General features: G+C 38.9%; 1 protein-coding gene across 5 annotated transcripts in view; it reads right to left on the bottom strand.

Annotated features, from left to right (window-relative positions):
* The window catches only part of LOC116710476 (arf-GAP with coiled-coil, ANK repeat and PH domain-containing protein 3-like), a 58046-nt gene that overhangs the window by 20163 nt on the left and 18108 nt on the right, over positions 1-19775 (bottom strand). For all 5 annotated transcript variants that reach the window (XM_032549544.1, XM_032549546.1, XM_032549545.1 and 2 more), the window contains exons 2-10: positions 11610-11667; positions 7901-8020; positions 7445-7498; positions 3725-3783; positions 2510-2693; positions 2301-2345; positions 2097-2192; positions 1211-1285; positions 120-131 (exon numbers count right to left, since the gene is read on the bottom strand). In XM_032549544.1, coding sequence (XP_032405435.1) covers positions 120-131; positions 1211-1285; positions 2097-2192; positions 2301-2345; positions 2510-2693; positions 3725-3783; positions 7445-7498; positions 7901-8020; positions 11610-11667 — 703 coding nt within the window. The remainder of the gene's footprint in view (positions 1-119; positions 132-1210; positions 1286-2096; positions 2193-2300; positions 2346-2509; positions 2694-3724; positions 3784-7444; positions 7499-7900; positions 8021-11609; positions 11668-19775) is intronic.

Raw genomic sequence — 19775 nt, 5'->3', positions numbered from 1 at the left:
GATATTATCCACAAACCAGTTAAAATAGACATCCTCACTGTTCAGGCCGAACCAGAACGCTTTTATTAAATATAAAAGTTTCTAATTGGAGCTTCACTTAGGTAAGGTTACACACTCACCTGCATCAAAGTCTGGAGGTGGAAGAACAAGGCCGCACATTAGCATGGAGAAGAAAAACGGAGAATAATAAAATATTAGTGTTTAAAGTGAATGCATTAAATGTAATAAACAGTGTAACAAAGGTTTTCAGACTACTCTAACATTTTTTTGTCTATCCAGGAAACAGCTTTTAAAATTCCTTGATGGGCTGTTTTTTTTTGTTTTTGTTTTTTTTTTCATATTTCATCAAGCCAAAAGTATGCATAGAGAGTTAAAGTGAGTCAGAAAATCACCCAATTAAAGAGAAGAGGTTGCTGAAAGGCCAGCAGAGCACGAGGCTGCTCGTCAAGTCTGGCAGGATGCCTTCACTGGGCAACTACATCGATCACAGGGAAGGGCCAAGTCAGGCAGAAAAACAGGCATGTAGTTGGCATCGCCCTCCCTAACAGATGGATGTTTTTTTTGTGCATCTGTGCATGAATGTTGAATATGGAGCGGGAGCCGGATTGGGCTAAAGGAGCTACTTTTCACTCATTGAGAGATTTTAGAACAGAAATGTTTGATTTTCTTTTCAACTGTGATCTTTTACTTTGAACTTCGAAGGTAAAAAAAATATCCTGCATTCATTTTAATGGTTCACTGAAACCAGAAAGAAAACACATAATACATGATAAAAATACCTTGGCGTTTCTCTGGAAGGCTAAACAAAAACTCTGATGCCAGCTGAAGATAAGTCTTTTGTTATCTTTTCAAGACTGCTTTGTGTCTTCAACTGAATGCATTACAAACCAACAAGCTTAGGAATAAGGAAAGTAAAAAAAAAAAGATAAAAACCAACAAAGAACTAACTTTGCGAGTGAAATCGCTGATAAGGCGACAAATCTAACCCCCCAAAAATGTGGTGATTGCTAACTGAGATTACGCAGTAAGCAATCACTAACTGTGTAATCAGTTACGCAATACTGCCAATTTTTTTTCTCCAGCAAAAAAAAATTGCTGGAGACGTTTATGTTTCACTTCAGATGTTTGGAGGAGAAAAAAAATGTGACGCTAAGAAAAGATGCAATATCAGGGCGTGGGCTGGAAAATCAGAGCGGTGTTGTTTTCTCACCCTCTGCTGGATGAGAGCATGTTTGTGCTCCAGCTCCCTCTTCTCCATGGCAGAGTCGATCACCAGCTGGTCCAACTGAAACATAAAGCAGAAGCTGTCAGAGGGAGAGTACGCCTCACTTCTTTTTTTTTTTTTAATTCACCACTTTCATCTATAGAGACTAAGTATTAGTTTAACTGAAGAATTTTTTGATTTACCAAAACAACGGCAGATATGCTTTATTTGGACTCTAGGTGGCCGACAAACACAATTAGTACGTAACTGTAAATGGGGAGGAAAAGTGTGATGGTTTTCGACACGTTTAACAATAAAGACGTGAGAAAAGTGTGGCAGTTCATCTAAGTTTTGTTTAGATCAGGACTTTGACTAGGCCATTCATACATGTGAATACGTATTTATCCATGTGATTCCTCTGGCTGTATGTTTGTGATTGTTGTCCTGCTGGAAGGACTGAATCTTGAAAGATTGTCCTGTATTTAGCTGCAATCAGATTTTCATCAATTCACCAGCTTTCTAATCTAAACTTAAAAAAAAAAAGTTTACGTTTTGTTTTGTTTTTTAACTGCACTTGCTAAAAAAAACATTTTTGTTTTTTTAAGATTTCCACACAGTAACTGAATTACGATGTGGAAATTTGGGGAAGCTTGTATAAAACCAACACAAAACTTGTCTACATTTTTTCAGAAGAAACCATGATGCCACCCACATGCTTTACCGTGAAGACGTTCCTGGATAGTTGTTCATATTTTCACTTGTAAATAATAATAAAAAAATCTTTTTAAAAATCACATAATTTTTCTCCCCACTTCACAGTAATTCACTGCTCTGCTTTGGACCACAGTTCCAACAGAATACATCGAAAGTTGTGAATAAGAGTACTGTATACCTGTGCAGCCAGCTTTTTCATGTAGGGGTCAATCTCATCTAAAATGTTGAAGCCTTGCCTGAACAAAGTATACTGGGCTTGCATGAAGGACAGCATCTTAAGGAAGCATGGGAACAAAACAAAACGGTCACAAAATGATGTTCAAAACCATAGAAAGGACACATACTGATCATCTGCAAATGTTTCAGACTGTGAGTTTCTTACTGCATCAAGGATTTCAAACTTCTTCTTAGCTTGAAGGACATTAATCTGCACAAAAACAACAGCAACAAAAAGCAGATTTAGATTCGAATCTGAGAACAACACAGGTGATCTGATCTGATTTGTTGTGCCAGATACACAAGCCTCAGCAGTCGTGGTGTGTGAGTGCCACCTACTGGACAATACTGAAAACATAACCTGAGGTGTCTCACCTGCAGCACATAGTCCAGGGCAAGGTGCCTGAAGGCTTTGCGGCTGAGGATGAGCGCCTGTGTGGCCTCCTCTGCTTCGTGCACCTTGTTCCTCGGTGCCTGAGCGTTCTTCACTTGAGCCAGCTCCATGTCCTCGCGCACGCGGTCAAACTGCTTCTTGGTGTCCTTGAACTTACGGATGTCCCTGAAGCAGACGCAGCACAAAAATCCCAAATACAACTTTAAAACTATACACACTGCATCAAAAACAGAATAGCTTTGTTGACCAAGTTTGTTTGCACAAATAAGGAATTAGCCTTTGATTGACAAGCAATTATAGATGTAGAGTACAGATATTAAGTATAAATTGGTAGTCAATGCTTTTTTATTGATAAGAAAGAAAAAAAAGGGCTTGATGTGCAAAATGTTTATTTTGTTGCACAGCAGAGTAGCTGACTATTCTGGCTGTAAGGAGTCCATCGTGTTTATCAGACAAACAGCCTGGAGGAAAAAACTGTTTCTGTGGCAGTTATTTTGTACAAATACCACTTTTTTTTTGCCATGTCATAATTGCAAACACGAGGCACTTTATTAGGAGTGCAAAGTGAATAAAATATGATGTATAGTTTTCAGAATTTACAAATAAATCAATTGGGAATAATGGGCTGCATACTTTAAAATGTTATGATTTAGTAGAGCTCAGAACAGCACTGATTATGTACAAAGATTACAATAAACTCCTTGCAAGGTGTATACAGATGTGGTTTGAAAATAAAGAAAACATATGATTTAAGAGGAAATGGGTTGTTTAATAAAGGTCAGGACAAATATTTTTAAACAAATGCACTTCAGTTAGAGGGATTCATGTGTGAAATAATTGTTGTGAGGAGTTAAAACTGTATGTATAACAAAGTGTAGGTAGGTTCTTACCATTAACAGGAATTTAAATATTGCTCATCTATTTCTGTATTAGTTTTGTTGTTTTCCCCTGTTTGTTTTTTTTTAACTTGTGTATGAAAAAGTTAAAATGACCAAAATAAATACATGATACAATTTAAACCCCTTTTTTTTTTTTTTTTACTTCCACTGCATAATTAGACACTTCTTTGTCTCGCTCTGTTACATAAAATCCCAGGAAAATGCGTAACATTTGTGGCTTTAATGTGATAAAATGTGAGAAAATTTCAAACAATCTTGAACAAAGTGTCTCCACAAGGAGACAGCTGGGATACTCACTCCTTAATGAAGGTATGAAGCTGCTGTTTGATCGACCTCTGAGCCTGGTCAAACAAAATCTATACGCAGACAAACACAAGCAAGGAGTCACATTAAAGCAGCAGACAAATATCTCACTTTATGTAGACATTGATGATTACTGCACATAAATTTGTAGTGGTTAGGTGTTACCACAAGATGGCACTAGAAACCCTTTGAGAGTAGAAGATGCCACGGGGTGAGGATGAAGAGGAAGGAGAGGAAGGACACATGTGCACAGACTCAGCTGCTGCATCAACAGATTTTTGGCCTCACATTTCCCTTCCTGTTAACCTTAGGATTTCCATTTCTCCTCCCACTGCGCTTTCTTCTTTTCCTTTTGTTTTCTTTCCATCTTGGCAAAAACTATTTTCCCTCCATTACTGTTTGTTTCATGTGCAATAAAGCACCCAGCGGGTGATGGTGGTGATGGTCGTATTAGGAATAAGATTTGAATGAAATTGTGATTGCATCATAATCACACACAACAATCAACAATCAATTCTTTTGGGCTGGGATTAAGCCCTATAGAGAGAACCATTATTTATCCTGGACATACGCATTGCAGATTACAGGCTTAGTTTATGTGTAAGCCTCCATCCACATAATGACCCCGCAGCACCCGATGACATCAGGGAATCAGGTCGTGCAACATAAAAAGGTTTCTGGATGTGACAGGTCATGCATTTCCAAATAGGGTCTCTTTAGCTCTTTGTGGAAATATAAAAAGCATCATTTCCCTCCAAAGTTAACTTCTGCCAATCCACAGTTACTTCCTACATATTGATCACTGATAACATTTTCCATCCAGGAGAAATGTAGAAAAACAAATATTGGGATGACAGTAATAACCACAATGCAAAAGGAACAAAACAGATTAAACATCTTTGTAGTTTTAAGGAAACTCAGTGAAGCTAATTGGGAGGGAAAAAAGGCTCCAATTTACAAGGGAGCATGATGATTATGATGTGGATCTATAGAAAAAGGTCTGTGATCTAAAATTTAAACACCATGGCCTGCCTCTTCATCTGTTCAATCCTGGCTTTGTATTTCTAAACATTTGTTGAACAAGATGTACAAAGAGACAAACTGTGAAAAGCAGCGAAAGGACAGATTTATTGTCTCTCTGTCCTTCAGTCTCACGCTACCATGACTCCATTAATGAAGAAGAGGTGGTAGACTGGAGGACTGGGACACATTTACTGAAGAGTAATGTGAGAAAGTCATTAAGGGGAAAGAGAAAAACAAGAGCTGGGAAGAGGATCAATTAAAAACTAACGGCATCTATACAAAATCTCTGTTTTCTGAAAGTGGTTCATAAGACTGCAGCCGGGCAGCACAGTGCACACCTGAACAGCAGAATGAATAAAAGATGATTAAACTGGACTTATGAATTAAAAAAAAAACCCCACAGAAGATCTCATCAGCCTCATGGAGCTGATCAGTTCAACAGTTTGATCCGAAAAGTCATGGTTAAACAGGCTTAAAAAGCCAGAGAAGAAGAGATATGAATAAAGATTACAGGAATAGAGACAGACAAATTACTGAGAAATAAGAAGGGATCAACAGATTATTTTGTACTTCATGTTGTGCATGTGATTCACTGCTCTCCGAACACAGCTGGAAGGTATTCTCTTACTAAGAAATTGTTCTTGTGAAAGCCCCTCTACTGATTTAACCAATATGCAACAAATAGTAGCTGTGGGATCTGCTCTTTGTTCCCTTGTGTGCCATGCAAAACCAAAAGTTTTAAGTGGAAATTCCACTCAAAACTAAAACCACAAAGGGAAATGACAGATTAAATACAAAGTGATACAACTAGACTGGAATGCCTTTCAGATTTAGAGAGGCATAGTTTTGTGTGAGGTCAAAGAATGATGCTGGAGTTTGAAGAGGGAAGGATGGGGTTGTTTTTTGTGGTTTCTGGTCTAACACCATCACAAGAGCCTCCAGTGCAGCAACACGAACAAGGCAGAGTAGGAATGTACCCACACAGTTTATCCAAGCTCTGTAGGTCTGAAACATTGTTCTGTTTGTTCAACTTGATTTCACAGCAGAGAACCTAAGAACTTTTGCTAAAGTCAATGCAAGTTCAACAACATGCTCAACAAATTTAGACACAAATCATCCATTAAAGTTCATGTTCTTGAGTTATCTGAATGTTCAGCTTCCTACATCCAGAACAGATAGATATTTCTTTTATTTCACCCTTTTATCAGATTTTCAGTTTAGTTCTCCATCACTGCATGTTTGAAAAATCAGCTACAAAAAAAAAAAATGTTTCTTGTGGATCTTGTAGAAAACCTCAGATTGTTTTGAGCAATAACGAAACTTTGATGGTCAGATTGTTGGAGTTCATTGTAAAATAATAAAAAAAACAAAAACAACTTGATTATCTGCATCTTGTCATGCTGATGACAAACTCACAAAAATTCTTAAGGTATTTATCAACAAAAAAAATAGACAAAACTCCTACAAACAAATACTGAAGCTAATTGTGGAGGTGCAGAAACCTCTTGTATTTTTAGGAAAATTAGACTCAGTGCCAACAGCATTACAGTGATGCTGTTGGTGCTGGTACTGTGGCAGAGTACCAGGGACAGACACAGGAAAACCTGTATGTCCTGAGAATGTACAACCACGATTACCTAAAGAATAAAATTACATTTCCATATTTTCCTCGGTCCAGCTGATCTTTGAATAGTCACAGTCCTGTTGTGAGGGGAGATTTACAGGTTATATTATGACTTCCAGAGGTCAATCTTCACTTAACGTTTTAGTCCCATCCAACGCTGCTTACCTACGCATGCATGGATTGAACATGCAAACTCTATGCAGAAAGACTCCCAGCAGGAGTTTGAACCCAGGACCTTCTTGCTCGTTAAACTGTGCCACTGTTCAGCTGAGTTATTACTTTAACCTTCAAATACATGCAAATAACTTTCCACTGCTTTGTTTAGCAAATAATGTCATACAAAGACTAACCAGAGAGTACTAACATCCTCAGGAAGCAACTCTAAACATCCTAACACTGAAGTAATTAAAAGGAACTTTTTAAAGTAATTTCCCACTTACTTTGTAATTATCTAGTAACTTTGTAGAAGGTTACGTGATTTACGTTAGCTAATTCTTCCAAAATGAGTTTTTGGTGCTTTCTGGTCATCAACAATTTCCTGATTGCACAATAAAGGAAATGTATTTTTCCTATTTTTGTAGAGGAGATTGGTCTCTGACACTGCAAGACAATCAGACCCACCATACTGTGAGCTTATTTTGTCTTTACAAGCTTACAAAAAAAGGAAGCAGAAAGCCATGTTTATGTTCCTGTTGAGATCCCAACACGAGAGTTTTTGAAATGTCATAATATCAAGGTCTGATTCATCTCAGCAGATTCCAATTACACTTACTGGTAGTCATAAAGAAGAACCACTCTGGTGTCATGCAGGTAAAACTGTGTTTTCCGTTAAACATGCACACAAGACCCAACAAAATACAAAGAAGTGGGAGTGTGATTGTGTGTGATGCTTGGGTGTTGAGCCCTAAAGGGGAGCCGGATTACAGAAAGATGTTGGAAAGATTCGGGCATGTGGGGGCGTCTCTCCTCCCCCTCTCGCCTGTGGCAACAACAGTGTGGGGTTTCTGTGGGTGTGTGTGTGTGTGTGGGGGTGTGTGTGTGTGTGTGTGTGTGTAAAATTGTCTTACCGTTTGATAGTTGACAATCTCCTGGAGGCTTTCTCCACACTTTTCAAGGCATTCCTGCAATATTGCCAACACACAAATGTGATTATACTTCCTTTTCTGTGCACAGCACTGTTTTCACGACAGATTTTAGATCTGCTCTTTGGACAAGTCGGTGCTAACACTCAGTGATTCGAGGGGTTTTTATCTCCCTAAGGGACACTTACACTGACATGAGAAGGAGCCTGAATGTTTTAATAAAAAAAAAAGCAACAGGCTTTGCGTAAACATTTGTGTCTGTCTGTGGTCACCTCTTTCATCACCAGAACAGCTGGATTCGTCCAAGTCTGGACAAAACTGTTTATCCAACCTTGCAATCATTTTTAATGTTGGGGAATCTCAGGAATGCACTTCCAGAGATAGATGGCTGCTCGTCCGTTGGGAAAAACTCTCAGATTTTTTTTGTCAGCTTGTACTCACCGATATCATCTCCTCCTTCTTGCACTGGTGGGACAGATCTCTGATGCCATTCACAAAGAGTTTATTGGCGCTGACATAAACCCTGCCGGCCTCGATCATCCCGCTGCACAGCTTCACCAGCTAACATGATAAAAGAAAAAGAAAGCATCAGCACAGCAGCCTGTTTGATCGGTCACATGTTTTAAACAATGTGCTCCCAGGGTAATAATAGACCATCACATGAGTGGTGAGTGATTGAGTCATATGAAAGAAGAATTGCTCTCTCTGCTTGTGAGCTGTTAAAGACTAGTGAAATTATAATGAGAATATTTAAATAAAAGCAAGAATTAAACAGATCGAAAAGACAAAATGATCCAAAGACAAAACCTTACATGACAAAGCATCAGCACTTACATCATAAGTCACAAATCTCTAAACAATAATTAAGATAAAATAAATACGCATTTTTAAATTCTTATTGGTGATTTTCAATATGCAGTTTGTGGCATATTGATTAAAAAAGCATCCCTTAACCTTAACTGTGGTCCTTTTTAAAGGTTTAGCATATTGATCAAAGGCAGCACCAATGGCATAATGTTTTGTCTTTATTTTTTTACTCTAATGACAAGATTGTTAATTGTTCTTTCTTTTTGTTATTGTTTCCAACAAGGCTTTTGTGGTTTCTTTTATATAAATCTTTAACATTCATATTACAGCTACCATATTTTTAAAAAGCATTTCACATTTTGCTACTTTACATTCACAGTTTTGCGACAGACCAAAAAATAGTTAAAGAACTAGAAGGAAACTGATACATGACTGATTTTTTTTTTTTTTTTTTTCAAACACAAATCTGAAAAGTGTGCTATTCAAAAGTACTACTGAACTACATTTTACTACAGCTGCAAGTTAGGGAGTGACATGTTTGTTTAATTTTTTCTGCAAATTAGCTTCCGCTCAGTCAGATCGCTGGGAAAGCATCAGATCAATTTTTAAGTCTCTATGGATTCTCAACTGGATTAAAGTCTAAACTTTGACTGGGCCATGACAAAACCCATAAATACACTTCGAGCTAAGCTATTTCAGTGAACCCCTTACTGTGTGTTTTGGGCTGTTGGAAGGTGAACCTCATATTAGTCTTTTGCAGCCTGTAAAGGTTTTTCTTACAGGACTCTCAATCACCAGTTTCACTATCAAAGAAAAGTAAGCGGCAGCACGATGCTGCCACCACCCTGTGTTACGAAACATTTTACATGTCAGCAAAAAAAGTTCAATCTGGTCCCGTTTGACCTGGGCAACTTTTTCCACAAGTTTGCTGTGTTTTCTACGTTGCTTGAGGAAAAATGCAAACAGCACATGTTATGGTTTTGTCCTTGCCATTCGTCCATTAAGGTCAGATTCGTGATCCTTGGTTAATGTTTGTCTTGTCTACAGACTCCTGACGGTCATGTCTCTGTGCTATTCTTCTTCCATTTAGAAATTATGGATTTGTAGTGTTCTCTGAGAAGTGTAACAACTGGTACCCTACAGTCCCATGACAGGTTGTCTTAAGAGTGCTCATGGTTGCAGGACATCAGGCAGATTACTTGGAGTCTCATGACAGTTGAGCATTTAGGACATATTGTATGAACTGTCAGTATCATAGGAGAAAATAGATTTTTAGATAATGAAACTAGAATAAAAGCCACTGTGTGTTTTCTAAAAAGGTTTCAGTGGCAATTATTCAACTGTATATGGAAAGGAAGAGAGAAAGAGTTGAGATGCAGCAAATATTCCTGGGCCGGGAATCGAACCAGGGACCACCGCCTTGAGGGCTGTAGCCTCAGTACATGGTGCGCCTGCTTGAGCCCAACCACAGCATGTTTTAAGATGAACAATACATGAAAAAATATGTTTCTGGAATCGGGGTAAACAGAGTTCGTCATTTTCGGTTTGTTGTTTCATACACTCCAATTTTCTGTCTCTCTCTATTGTAAGACGAGTTTCATACAAATGTAACAAAAAATTATAAAGTTGGAAAGCAAACATTGATGTAATTTATTACTAAAGCATCATTTTGATGCCTAAAAAAGCTTGTTTCATATAACAAGAAGCAGGCACGATGGTAGCTTCCCTTTCAAACACCACATGAGGAAGCAACTACTACACCTCCCCACTTAAGAGGTAATATGATGAGCTCCACAGTGGTAAGTTGTCATTAGCAGCACATTGATGCAGCTGTGTATAAAACAGCATCAGAGAGAGAATGTTGATGCATGGAGGGCGTGCAGTAAACCTTTAATTATCTCATTTAGAGCAGAAGTTCCCAAGGCTGAAACTGTATGAATGTGGTTTTCTAGGAGGCTGGCACTGCCGTCAGTAATGCATGCACGCCGGCTACGTGAATGATTGCTGCTAAAATGAGCTGCTGGAATGAAGGCGTGGGTGGGCGTGTGTGTGTGTGTGTGTTTCTGACATGTAAAGCGTGCTCCCTTGTGTAGAAAAGTCACTGTCCAAAATCTGCATTTAAATTCATGTGTGCAGAGCTGAGAGTTTTTCTGAAGCAGCAGAAAATGTGAAGGAGCCACGACACATGCTGACCCCTCCGGGCCTGCAGTGGCATGCAGTGTATGTAAACACACTGACATATATGTGAATCTGATCTAATTGTGTGGTGTACCAAGCCTCCAGCCTGTGAGCAAGGTCATTAGATGTACAATAAATGTGTTTGGAGGACCAAAACAGGCAGAGCAATGCAAAATCTCTGCAGAGGAGTAAGCTTTTGAATTGGCAGTGCAAAGATTTTGCCTTGTTAAAGATAATCTGCAGCAGTTTCAGGGTCTTTTGGTTGTTTATGATAAGGAAACCAATTCATATCCCAATGCAAGTCCTCAGTTTAATCACTTTTTTGGTTATTGCAAAACACTTTCTTTTTTTTTTTGGCACTTTCTTATCAGCTTTTCTGAATCTTGTTAACATTATCCACTAAAACCCATCAGTGATGTCAAAGCAGCGCAGCAACATGGGCTGGCTGAACAAGCAAGCAAATCACCTTGATTCAAAACCTCTCCAATCTCTCTTCTCCGACCTTTTCTCATCTTTCAGTGGAGCTTAGTCAGGGATCAGAGTTCAGCGGGCGGTCCTGACCTGTCGGCTGGAGGAATAATCCATCAAAGGGCTTCTATTTTCTTTATGGGGTAGTTAATTTAAAATGTTAGATTATGAACCTGAATTCTGATGTGCAATAACTATCTAAGCAGGACAAGCAAAGGGTTTTAAAGGATGCTGTCTAAATGTTCGCTACAATAGTGCAATTACAGATTTTTATTTGCTTATTTTCTTTCTTCTTAATTCAAATCTGTTCTGATTTGCCCATGCTTGTGGTCTGTATCAACAACTTAAAACAAAAATGTGGTTGTTGTTTGCAATACAAACACTCAAAAAGTCATACTACAAAGAATCCCTAATAAATACGTTGTTTCTAGGGAACTATATTTTAAAGCTACCCTATTTTATATTTAACAAACACTAACGTTCCAAAAAAAAAAAAAAAAAAACTGTTGCGTCATTGCTTTTGGGAACCATCTTTTATCTTGATTACAGGCAGCACTTTGTACTACGGAACATAACGCTTCCTCTGCATTTATCGGTGTTTGTACTGTATACTGTGTGCGTGCCTTCGTGTGTAGGATATGAAAGACAAAAATATCCTCACACGAAGACAAAATATTTTCAGTTCAATGGTTCATACCTTGTCAAGCTTTGCCTCGATTTCCACCACGTCTGTCTCCACATCATCGATTCCGGCCCTGCAGGGGAAGACACAAAGACACTCGGTTAATCAGATCTGCTTTCTCTCTCATGCCACTTCTGACAGAAGGATAACCTGAGAGACAGACAGAGGAATCAATAGATTATTTGGGACAGATTCTTGGATAAGCAGCAAAACACAATATTCCGTATTGTTCCAATTACTCGTAGTTTCTTGGAAAAGTATTCACACCAATTTTCACATTTTGTCAATTGTTTTTGTAGGATTGTATGTTGAAGACCAACACAATGCAGTTGATCATGATGAAGTGGAGGGAAAATGATACATGGGTTTGAACTTTCTGCAAATAAAAATCTAAAAAGTGTGGAAGGCATTTTTATCCACCCCCTTTCCAACGAGACCTGTTTAGGAACATCACTTTTCAAGTCTTTCCACAGATTCTTAATCAGATTAAATTTTGGACTTTAAGCCTTTCTAACACATGAATATGCTTTAATCAAACTATTCATTTGTAACTTTGTTTAACATTGTTGTCGTCAACCTCAACCATATATTCTGTAGGATGTTACTGGATTAAGCGCCATCAAGATACAAAGATGTCACATTTTACAGATTCTGATTTTAAAATTTTTTAATTAACTATCATTTTCCTTCCACTACAATACTCTATGTTGGTTGATTACATAAAATCCCAATAAAATGCAATGCAGTTTCTCACAGAAACCTGAAAAAATATGAAAGAGTGCAAAGGATGTGAAGGTATTGCAAGGGACTGAATATAGACATAGAAAAGTTTTAAAACTTTGTGTCTTTGGAATAGGAAAGAAAGGGAGGGCTGTCGTGTTGGAAGAGCCGTATGCTGTTGTGCACTGTAACGTAACGCTGTGTACTCAGAGCTGCCATCGCATCAACATCTGTGGTTTAGCCTCCTGCACATTAAGCTGCAATCAGCCACCAGACATCCCAGCCTCTCAGGTTTGAGCATTAATCCTGATGTTTAGATCAACAGCGGCATCGCTCTGGTAGATTAGTGGCCCAGCAGAGCAGTAAAGAAAAAAAAAATCAATGAATGACATCATGCAGAGACATCTGCACTGATAAAGCTAATAAAGCACTCAGCAGCAACACGGACGGGTTCATCGTCACCTTCAGACATTTCACAGAATTTAATAAAAAGCAACAAAATTACAGTAAGTAAGTTACCCTTTAAACTACTGTTAGTTTTCATTTCTGTGTTTATTCAGTCTGAGGGTAATGAGACTTGAAGGCCTTCAGCAGGAGTGTGTCAGGTGGTTTTGGAGGGCGATCAGCCTTAGCCATCCCTCCCCTCAGGGTCTTCTTCCATTAGCGCAGAAGTACACAAACACACACACACACACGCACCCCTCCATGACCACACACACGCAGGGTCAGCTGTTATGGCAACCTCTTTCTAAGTGGGTCACAGAGGCTGCTCATAAGGTCATCTTTCTAAATCAAATTTTCATTCTTATTTGTCTGACGCCACTCTACGCTTCCTTGGAAAGGCAAAACAAGGTTCAAAAGTATTCCTGTGGAGGAAAATACCACAGAACAACTCCTATTTAGCCCTAATTAAATTTATATAACTCATGCCAGCATTTCCATTCTTCAATTTCAGTTGTTCCTGCCAAGGAATCAGCATCACACCCCTAAATCTGTTGTAACTTGCCAACCATATACCTCAGAGCGTCACTGATCTCATCATCCAGTCCCAGCCCCACCCTGATCCCAACTCGTTTACAGCTGATCCCGTGCGTCAGCTGTAAAAATGCGGTCTACAGATGGGGAAAGATATGGCCAATAGCACCTGCCAACCTAGTTTATTTTCCAAAGGTCATAACTCTGCTGTTGCCATTTTTACCCAACGGCAGGGTGAAGGGTGATGTGGGAGGGGCTAACGGAGATCTGTTCTCACCTGCTCCACAGAACGGCATTCCTGAAATGCTTATAAGCTCCAATGGTTCAATGTAAGGCAAAGAAATGCTCATTTTTTGACTTTTTATGACTTCTTGAGTTCTTTGCCACTTAACACAATGTGTTGATTGTATAGAGGTTTCCTTTTAGTATCACAGCATGGTATATAAATTATTTTAAAGAACAACAGAAGATAAAACACAACATTGCTCCGTCTGTGGATCCGCCAAGGGAGAAGTGAGGGGGCAGAATTTGCAGGTTCCCACTGATCTCCACTGTGACATTTTTTCTCTTATTTATGTTCACAGAAATGTTGTATATCCATGAATCTTTCTCAGCCACACCCACCCCACCTAAATATGACAACAGCATGACGAAACTCCTGAAATTCCTTGATGGCTTCATTATTTAGTTCTGGTGCACCAACCAGAGCTTTTGGGACCAATTTCAGATTCTGAAAGGCTGTGAACTGTCGATTTCAATTTCTCTTTCCGTACAATAGATAGACGTGATGCGTTTCTGTTAATTATTGTAAAACTACATCTGTAGAAGCAAAACTGAGTAGAAACGAATTACAGTAAAGCATATCTCCATTAGTCTTCTACAGGAGATCTGTTTTTCCTCAGTACAAAAACAAGGAAAACATGATTATAGTAATAAGTTCAAATTATCAGCAGAATTTTATTGCATTAAGCAAGGTTAGCATTAATAACTGTCTCTATGTGTAATCCCTGTAGAGATCTTTGGTAAACCCCACAAAGTAATTTATGTCATGGTAGACTTATAATGAAAAGTTAAAAGGACAAAGCCAAAGACTACACAGCAACATGTTCACAATGTTCTGGTTATCTGCTGACCTTTCCTTCCCTTTTAACCTTAAGTTGCCGCATTAATTAACAGCTATTACACCTGTGTTGGAAATAGTTGGCCAGCTTCTAGCAGCTTTTGTACTCTGAATTAATATTCAAGCATCTTCTGTGCTGAAAACATTAAGCTGGGTATTCTTCATTTAGAAACAACTTCCACACTGAAGAGTGTTGCCATCAGCCCCACATGTTAGTGCTTGTGCTTACTGATTGAGATAAAGCTGCATTATGACACCCAAGCCTCCGCCTGGCTGCCACCGGGCTTGCACTGCTTCCAACTTAGACTGCAAGTACTATAAAGAAAAGGTTATTTATATATTCAAAGGTGTGATTGGATAAATTAAATTAAACTAAAAAGATGTAGAATAGCTCCTTTGTTCTTTTATCTTCAACAGAAAAGGATTTCACACACCCACTCTAGGCACAGCTTCATCCTGTTCAGGGCAATGGTACAGGACTGAGTACAGACAGATTCCCTTTAGAAGAACGGTTCTCTCATTTATCACTCCTTTAATAAGAGACCTGGGTGAATTTGAGCAGAACTGCTCAAAATGTAACGATTTAATGTTTTGTTGTAAATGGTTAATGGGCAGAACTTGTATAATGTTGTATCATGTGTAAAATGTTTTTGCTATTGTTGGTTTGTTACATCTGTCTATGGTACGTTAATACATAAAGTGCTGTGAAAAATGATCTCTTTTGGAGATAATACAGTCCAAGTCTGAGTCAGCAGCAACGTGATGCTGTTAGTGCAAGCTTTATAATTTAGATGTCCTAGGCTGACTCATCAGAATGCAGATTGGACTTTTATGTAAATTTCTCTGTGAGCATCATAAAAAATGCTTAGATTTTTGGTTTACAAAGTAGTTAATCCCCAATCAAGGCCAGTCAAGTGTAACATCATCCATTTCTGGTAACCAGCTGATTTTTCAGTAAATCCCGTGTTTTGGAGCACCACCCATTACATCACAAGTGGCTCTACCAACTTTACCAAGCTGTGCTTTGCTCCCGATCTCTGTACCAGCTCCAGCAGCATCCTCTTCACTGTTAAATCACTCAGAACCATATACCGTCCCATCAAGCGGCTGTTCAATCTAGGGTACAGGCCCATTACAAGCTCGCAGTGTCTCAAGTAGCACCGACTGCCAATAAACACAGACTCAGATTTGATGACAAGGATTGCAGACAACACTTGATGCAGCTGCAGCCAAAACAGTATTGATCTGAGCTTTTAGCTTCAGCACAAGATGACTGCGCTACTTGTGCTTTTTGCAGATAAGTTACAAACTTCAGTGTTTATTGAAAGATTAGATGCATCCACAACGGCACTGCTACAGACCTACGAGATGTGCGAGATGCTTGTCCTCTTTTGGTATTTTAATAAATGAGACGCATTATAATTTTTCCACTACCTGAGTGGGATTAAAGTGAAATGGAGTAAAATTCAATCTTAAAGAGGATTACGGGTCATAATAACATGCTTCCTGTGACTTTAGGTTTAAACACTGAACAAGTGGCTCAAAGCAGCTCTGTGGATGATGAGGATGATGATGCTGGCCACTCAGAGAGGGGGGATGGGCCCGAATGCACCACCAGTTTTAGCGTAGTGTACGTCGTCTGAGGTCTGACATCGCTAATGTGGAGGGGGGAAGGGAAGCCACACGTGCACCGGCTACACGTGTCCCCCCTCCCTTCAGCACACACAACCTCTGTCCACAACAGAGTAGTGAGTCCAAGGCTCTCCTCCACTCAGATGACGAACCATAGCATGAAGCATGCACAGTTTTTGTCTTGCATCTCTTCACACATGTCAAAACAAAGAGCAAATCTGAACCTTTGGTGTCTTCAAGACTGAATCTGCCATCACTTCATGCACAAGCACAATGGCAGAAAAGATTGGAATGTTCTGATGTGCCAAGCAAAATTAAAGAAGCTCAACTACTGGATATTGTTGAATATTAACCTGATATAGACAAAAATGTATACTAAGAATATTTAAACCATGTAACCAAACCCTGCTTGTTACTGATAACCAACTTTTTGCACTGGTTGGAAGTCCTCCTTGCCATCATCATAATTTTTTTTCACCTTTGAAAGATTCCCCAGATTCAAGTTCAGATTCTGGCTGGGCCAATGCAAAAATAATAACATTACTACCAGTTAAACAAAACATGATGGTAAATGTCTAAATCTACCACAGCTTCCAATAATCTTGATCCTAACTGGAGTTAGAAACAATTTTACACAAAATGAGGAAAGCATGCAATGGAAACATCCTTGTTATGTGTTGTGACAGTTACGATAAATCCACATTGTGCTCTTACTTCTGTTTTTCATCTGTAATAACAATCCACCTCCATCATCTGTATCAACTTCGAACATCAGAGACTCCATCTAGAAGGCTGACTATTTCATCGACATGTAAAATGAGAATTCCTGACACTTGGAATAGTATTGTTCAACAAATATTGCATATTAAATAGTAATTTGGGATAGTAATTTTGAGCACAATGACAATGACAATATTTTTGAGCATCTTTTTCTCACGTGAAGACAAAACTGTCACACATGGGCATGGGCATTTAAAAAAATCAAACCAAAACACATGTACACCGAACCAGAAACCTAAAGAGCATGTGGTTATGCCAGAAATGTCTAAACCCTTGCAGACAAAAGTCAGAAAAATTAAAAAACAGCTAAATTTAGCCCATTAAGTAGCTGTGCTAGCTCTTTACTAAATAATGAGAATATTCAAGTTTTAAAAAGTACCTCCAATCTGCTGGAGTGTTTCTTCTTGAGCAACAAATTTCAGGTCAAGAAAAAAACAAAACAAAAAAACAACCAAAGAACCACTTTGCCTGTCAATTCCAGTTTCAGTCCTCTCAACATGCATGCTTAATTTTTCTCAGCAGCAGGTTCAAATGTTAATTACCGCAGCGCCTCTGGGAACCTGCGCACCAGACATGGCAAAGATACATTTGTAAGCCGTCTCAGATGTTGACATGCATATTTTTCTCAGCCTTCATTTAATCGGTCCTGTTGGCACATTGAGGGCATCAGTAAGCAACTCAGCAATGTTTTGAGGCTCACTCAAATCCTGAGTGGCTGTTTAAAGTTTCAGAGCACTTCGTTTTATTCTGTTCATATGTGGTCACTTAAATAACTCTGGTGTGAGATCTATCACCTTGTAGTGTTTAATAAGATTATTTATTTTGACAATGAAATTTAATGCACAGGAGTACTTCAGTCAATAATGCAAATATGCCACAAAGATTATTTTTCATCTGCTGTTCCAGGCTTGTTATTGGTACAAAACAAGACTGAAATATAAATCACATGATTGTTAAACACAACAAGAACTAAAAAAGTAAAAATCGGAGATTAAATACAAAACATCTGGTCAGCGTGGTGGATGGAGTCTCTTTGTCTTCCAGTCTGAAAATGATGACTGAGATTGATATCCTCCCAAATGATCAACAGTGGTTCGTTCTGCTTCCTGCAGACATTCCGAGCTTTCAGCATCACCTTCTCATTAAAAATAGAATATGCGCTTTTGTCGTCCAGATTGCACACACACTGAGCGACAAATGCATACGTCAAAATTTCCTCTCCCCATATTCCAAGCCGTGGGCTCCATAGCAACCATTCATTGACCCCAATCTCCATGGCAACAGGCATCTCCATTACTCACGCCTTTTTTCCTGACTAATTTTCTCTTTGTCTGATCTGTCTGGAGTCGTGCATCTCCCTGAAACTATTTCAGGTCCCCCTTCCCCCATCCAAGGTGAATGTTATCATCTTATTTGTCAGACAGGAAAGGAAAAATGTTCACCCCCGCCCCCTCCTGAGAGTATCAAGCCAGTGTGTTGCAATCATGAACCTCTGGCTTCGCAGCTGCATGCGGCGCCTGCTGTCAAGAGGAAAGTGCCCTTGAGTTGCATACAGATTTCTTAAAAAGCTACAAACAGAGAGTGATCTGTCACACGCTCTGGAAACACGTTCATGTCTATCAGTCAGTTTCCTCCTTTCACAGCACTTCTTGTGCATGTTTTGAAAATTTCTCATGGGAGTCCTAAAACATTTCCAAAACAATAAAATCAGTAATTAACCTAATGTGTTCGCAGAGAGCATATTTAGTAAGCGTAGTTCGTTTCTGGGGAGAGCAGGAACAGGTGGTGTTTGGGTGTGGACAATAACCACGGACCATCCCTCATCTCTTTGTTCTGTTAACAGAAATTATTTTCAGCCACTTCCTATGGCTGAAAATAATTGTTGTAGCATTTATAACTACAACAATTAAATATGATTCCACCTACCTTTCCACTAAAATGTTAAACTGCAATTTAAGCTACGGTATTCAGTCCTCTGAGACGACATTCTCCTCCCCTAAAATTATATTCTCAGTTAGCCTCTTTGTTTTTATTAATGCACGCCTCCTTCTGTTCATTTCACTACCAGTCTGCCTCCTGACTCTCTGTCCATAAGACACATTTCTTAGCTGACAATTCAGCTTATAACAAAGAAGAAGGGAGTCTCAACCAGAGGACTAAGCTGCACTGAAAAGTCTGAATTTGTTCAACAGAATTCAGGCCTCATCACTGCTGAATTCTCAAACGAGTGTTCAGAGTCAATTAAAAGAGCCTCAAGTAAAATATTCTCATAAAACACACACACACACATGTCGCACACACTCGCTTTAACACAAATAACAAGCCAAGCCAAACACTAGTATCCTATGTGCGGCAAACAAAGACGCCTTCACCGCTTCCCCTGAGCCAGCCCCGCCACCCCTCCCTACACACAACAAACATCACACTCATTCCCTGAAAAAAAAAAAGCATTTGACTGCACCGACGGTCGGCTGATGAGACAAAGAGACCAAACATGATGCTGGAAATAAGGACAACAGACATGGTAACCAACACCTATTAAACATCAGGATTAAGCCACTTAAATAAGCTAATATTTCTTACAGGAGCAGCTTGTATCTTGGATGAGGAGAAATTTGCAAAAAACAAAAAAAACAAATTCCCAATTAATATGAGTTTCTAGTTGCTTTGCAGAAGCAATGTATTCTCACTGTGTAGTGCACTCAATATTCTCACAATACAGAGATGAGTCAACAATATCAAATGATATTATGATGTTATTTGATGACTTACCAATGTTGGTAAAAATTAAAACATTATTTATTATGCAAAGGGTTTTAATCATTTGGGGCTTACATTGAGCTATGAATCCTAAATGCTGAACCTATATTGAAGGGAACTATTCTTTAAGCCTGATGCTGAGACCTCCATGTCTCCATGTTTAATGTGATGTCAATTGCTATTTTTTTTTTTTA

Source organism: Xiphophorus hellerii, chromosome 20 (genome assembly GCF_003331165.1).
Source record: "Xiphophorus hellerii strain 12219 chromosome 20, Xiphophorus_hellerii-4.1, whole genome shotgun sequence".
NCBI lineage: Eukaryota > Metazoa > Chordata > Actinopteri > Cyprinodontiformes > Poeciliidae > Xiphophorus > Xiphophorus hellerii.
Note: the sequence above shows the minus strand (reverse complement) of the source record. Positions and strands in the feature narration are given on the sequence as shown.